Source organism: Physeter macrocephalus, chromosome 7, assembly GCF_002837175.3.
Source record: "Physeter macrocephalus isolate SW-GA chromosome 7, ASM283717v5, whole genome shotgun sequence".
Taxonomy (NCBI): Eukaryota; Metazoa; Chordata; class Mammalia; order Artiodactyla; family Physeteridae; genus Physeter; species Physeter macrocephalus.
Genome location: NC_041220.1, coordinates 106,965,287 through 106,969,778, shown reverse-complemented (window position 1 = coordinate 106,969,778; position 4,492 = coordinate 106,965,287). Strand labels below are relative to the sequence as shown.

General features: G+C 43.1%; 1 protein-coding gene across 1 annotated transcript in view; it reads left to right on the top strand.

The window, feature by feature from the left end:
- Positions 1 to 4,492, top strand: part of OTOP1 (otopetrin 1) — a 44,276-nt gene that overhangs the window by 11,733 nt on the left and 28,051 nt on the right. Inside the window, exon 2 of the mRNA XM_055086143.1 lies at positions 886 to 1,022. Within this exon, the coding sequence (XP_054942118.1) occupies positions 886 to 1,022 (137 nt within the window). The remainder of the gene's footprint in view (positions 1 to 885; positions 1,023 to 4,492) is intronic.

The following is a 4,492-nucleotide window of genomic DNA, read 5'->3' as shown; positions in this document are numbered from 1 at the left end:
CCTCCCCCTCTCCTTCCCCCCTCCCCCACCCCTTTTCTTTCTCTTTTTTGGGTAGCAGGCATGCTAATGCATGTGAAGTGGTATTTCTTTTCTTTTTTTTTTGGCCATGGCACACAGCATGTGGGATCTTAGTTCCCTGACCAGGGATCGAACTGCACCCCCTGCAGTGGAAGCATGGAGTCTTAACCACCGGACCACCGGGGAAGTCCCGGAGGTGGTATTTCATAGTGATTTTCATTTCATTTCCCTGATGATTAGTGATGTTGAGCATCTTTTCATGTATTAATTATCCATTTACATATGTTCTTTGGAGAAATGTCTATTCAAGTCCTTTGTTTATTTTTTATTTTTTTATTAATGGTTAAATTGTAGTTCTGTATAGAGTCTGGACACTCACACCTTATCAGATATACGATTTGTGAATATTTTCTCCATTCTGTGGGTTGATAGTGTCCTCTGATGCATAATTTTTTTTCATTTTGATGTAGCCCAAGTTACCTATTTCTTACTTTTGTGGCTTGTGCTTTTGGTGTCATATCCAATAAGTCATTGCCAAATCCAACATTGTAAAGATTTCCCCCTATGTTTTCGTCGAATATTTTTATAGATTTAGGTTTTACATTTAAGTCTTTGATTCATTTTGAGGTAATTTTTGATATACTGTAAGGTAAGCATCCAGCTTCATTCTTTTGCATGTGGATACCCAGTTTCCTAGCACTAGTTGTTGAAACAAATGTACTTTCCCCGTTGAATTGTCTTGGCACTCTTGTCAAAAATCATTTGACCATTTATGTGAAGGTTTAATATAATTTATTTTGAAATGATATTAGTGCATATTAACACTTATATGTGTGTATTTCTACCCTTCCCCCTCCACCAATTTAGGTAGTATCACATTGTTTGCAGTCATTACCATCATCCTGGGATGCCTTAAAATTGGGTACTTCGTTGGATTTTCTGAATGTTTATCAGCCACAGAAGGAGTTTTCCCTGTTACCCATGCGGTACATACTCTGTTGCAGGTAAACCACATGATGCTTGTTGCCTGGATTCCTGTTAAGTGTATCCCAGGGTATATAGAACAGTCCTTCAGCTGTCTGCACTGTAAAGTGGGACTGTGTCCTCTTGGCCATTTTTGTGGGAATCTTAGGTGGCAGAAATTACACTGATGAAGAATCAGGAAACTCTACCAAGTCAGAGTGCACCAGAAAAGGCTCTGGGGAATTTTAATTAACAGTTTTATTGAGATATAATTCACATACTATACAATTCACTGATTTAAAGTGTGCATTTCAGTGGTTTAGTATATTCATAGAGTTGTGCAACCGTTACCACAGTCCATTTTAGAGCATTTTCATCACCCCCAAAAGAAACTTTGTGCCATTACAGTCCCTCCTCTGAGTCACTGAGACCTCTTCTTTGTTCATTTGTTTGTTTGTTTACTTGTGGATTAAATTCTTTAGAAATGAATGAGAGGTTCATTCTCAGCCTTGGTCAACTTGGTGTGGGTAAGAAATAAGGATTTGATATATAATTTAAACCTATAGCTTAGAATCAGAAAAATCACATGTCTGAAAAAAACCTTAGATGGATCTCCAGTGTAGCTTCCATCCTTGCAGAAATCCCTGGAAATGGCTATCAGAGTTGAGATAACAGTAAAAGTAATAAGTAGTATGTCTATAGGACTTTTGCAAAGTACCTTTCATTTTCACTTCGTGTAACGCTTTCAACAACTCCACGAGAACAACTGTCGGATTGTCACACTAAGGAAGAAGAGGGGACAAATGACTTGCCCTAAGTCACAGCCAAGACGCCATGATTCTTTTTTTTTAATTGAAGTATGGTTGATTTACAACGTTGTGTTAATTTCTGCTGTACAGCAAAGTGATTCAGTTATACATATATATATATTCTTTATATATATATATACACATTCTTTTACAGATATATTGAATACATTCTTTATATATATATATATATATATATATATATATATATATACATACACACACAGTCTTATGCATACATAAATATTACATTCTCCATGGTTCTTCTCCACAGAAGTCACCCAGAAAGACCATGAGCTTAGTCCAGGGATACTGTTATTGCTCAAAATATTTCTGCATTCCCGATTTAGGAACATCCTTCAGGACCAATTTCTCACCTCCGAATGCCAAGGATGCCATTTTTAATCTCAGTCTTTTTTAAGAAAGTAGTCTCCGCTCTGCACCCAGGTGACTGCCAGTCAGCTCTTGGTGACCTTATGGTGTTTCTTGAGATCTAACACACTCTCACAAGTGAAGCTCTGTGAGAGACGAGCCTGGCAGCAGTTTGCCTCTGCGGGAGGAACAGGGTGGCAGCTTCCAGGGAGACTTGTTTGAACAGGTCGCCTTGCGTTTTGAGAGCTGTTAAGGGCTGAATTGTGTCCCCTGCATTCAGATGTTGAAGTCCTAACCTCCAGGACCTCAGAATGTGACTGTGTGCAGATAGGGTCTTGACAGAGGTAATTAAGGCTAAATAAGGTCATGAGGGTGGGCCCTAATCCAATAGGACTGGCATCCTTATGAGAAGAGGAGGGGAGAACACAGACACACGGTGTGAGGATGCTGAAGGGAGGTGGCCATCTGCAGGGCAAGGAGAGGGGCCTCAGGAGGAACCAACCTGCCAATACCTTGATCTCGGACTTATGGTTTCTAGAACTATGGGAAAATTAATTTTGGTTGTTTTAAGCCATCCAGTCTGTGGTACTTTGTTCTGGAAATGCCAGTAAAGGAATACAAGAGTTAACTGGCTATTTATTCCAGGGGCGTCCAATCCCATGATGACAGTCTTATAGTGATGCCAGTGACAACATGGAAAGCCTTAGGGGACCAGAAAGAACTTCCTTCCCCCCTTCCTCCCCCGCTTCTTTCCTCCCTCCCTCCCTTCCTTCCACACGGGGCAAAACCCTGTGTTCAGTACTGTGAGTCCAGGGTTGAAAAGCCGTCGTCTGTGCCCTGTGGAGGTGTCAGAGCGGGAGACAATCACCAAAACAGACTCTGTCAGCACTGTCAATGCTTTGACATAATCGCCCAGAGGGGACGCCAGGGAGGGCCTCTCACTAGCTTTGGGGTGCAGGGTGGTTGTCAAGGAGAGAGGGGTGTGGTGTGTCAGACACCATTACAAAGGACATCTGGGGCTGTGAAGTCTCTCCACCAGATGAGGAGAAGATGTGTGGCCCGTGGGGGGAGGTGAGCAGGGGTGACGGGCCCGGACTGGAGCCATGGTTTAGTGTAGGGCTTATAAGCATGGACTCTGGTCAGACTACCTGGCTTTGGCTCACACCAGCAGTGTGACCTCGTGCAAATGTCTTAACCTCTCTAGGCCTCATGGGTCTCATCTGTAAAAATGCCTCCTTCACGGGGTCGTTGTGAGGATTCAGGTGCTGTGTGTAGAATGCTTTGCAGTGAGCGCTTGCTTGGTCAAGGCTGACAGCCACTTAGCAGCTTTGACTTTACCTTGAGGGCAGTGGGGAGCCATTGAAGGTTCTGGGCAGAGGAAAGACCTGGACAGAAGTGAGTTTTCAAAAACTGTTACTTGGTAGGTTGGGGATCTCTTTCTTCCTCATTTAAGGCATTTGGTCAGTAGGTCAATTAATCAATCTTTCTATACCTACTGGACACTTACTACGTGCATTTGCGACATTAGATGATGGGAGAATAAAAAACATTACTTTCTAAAACATACTATTTATTTATTTATTTATTATTTATTTTTTTATTTTTTTTTTGCGGTACGCGGGCCTCTCACTGTTGTGGCCTCTCCCGTTGCGGAGCACAGGCTCCGGACGCGCAGGCTCAGCGGCCATGGCTCACGGGCCCAGCCGCTCCGCGGCATGTGGGATCTTCCCAGACCGGGGCACGAACCCGTGTCCCCTGCATCGGCAGGCGGACTCTCAACCACTGCGCCACCAGGGAAGCCCTACTATTTATTTTTAAATTGTGGTAGAGTACACATACCATAACATTTGCCACCTTAGCCATTTTTATGTGTATGGTTCAGCAGTGTTAAGTATATTCACATTGCTGTGCAACCAATCAGCAGAACTCTTTCATCTTGCAAAGAAAATTCTGTCCTCTTTAAACACTAACTCCTGATTCCCACCACGCCTAGCCCCTGGCAACTGCCATTCAACTTTCCATCTCTATGAATTTGACTACTTTCTGTCTCTTTCAATCAGACAAGTGGAATCATACAGGATCTGTCCTTCTGTGACTGGCTTACTTCACTTAGCATAATGTCCTCAAGGTTCATCCATGTCGTAACGTGTCAGAATTTTCTTCCTCGTTAAGGCTGAATAGTATTCCGTTGTGTGGATGGACCACGTGTTGTGTACCTATTGATCCATTGTTGAACACTTGGGTTACTTCCATCTTTTTTTTTTTTTTTTTTTTTTTGCGGTAGGCGGGCCTCTCCCTGCTGGGGCCTCTCGCGTTGCGGGGCACAGGCTCCG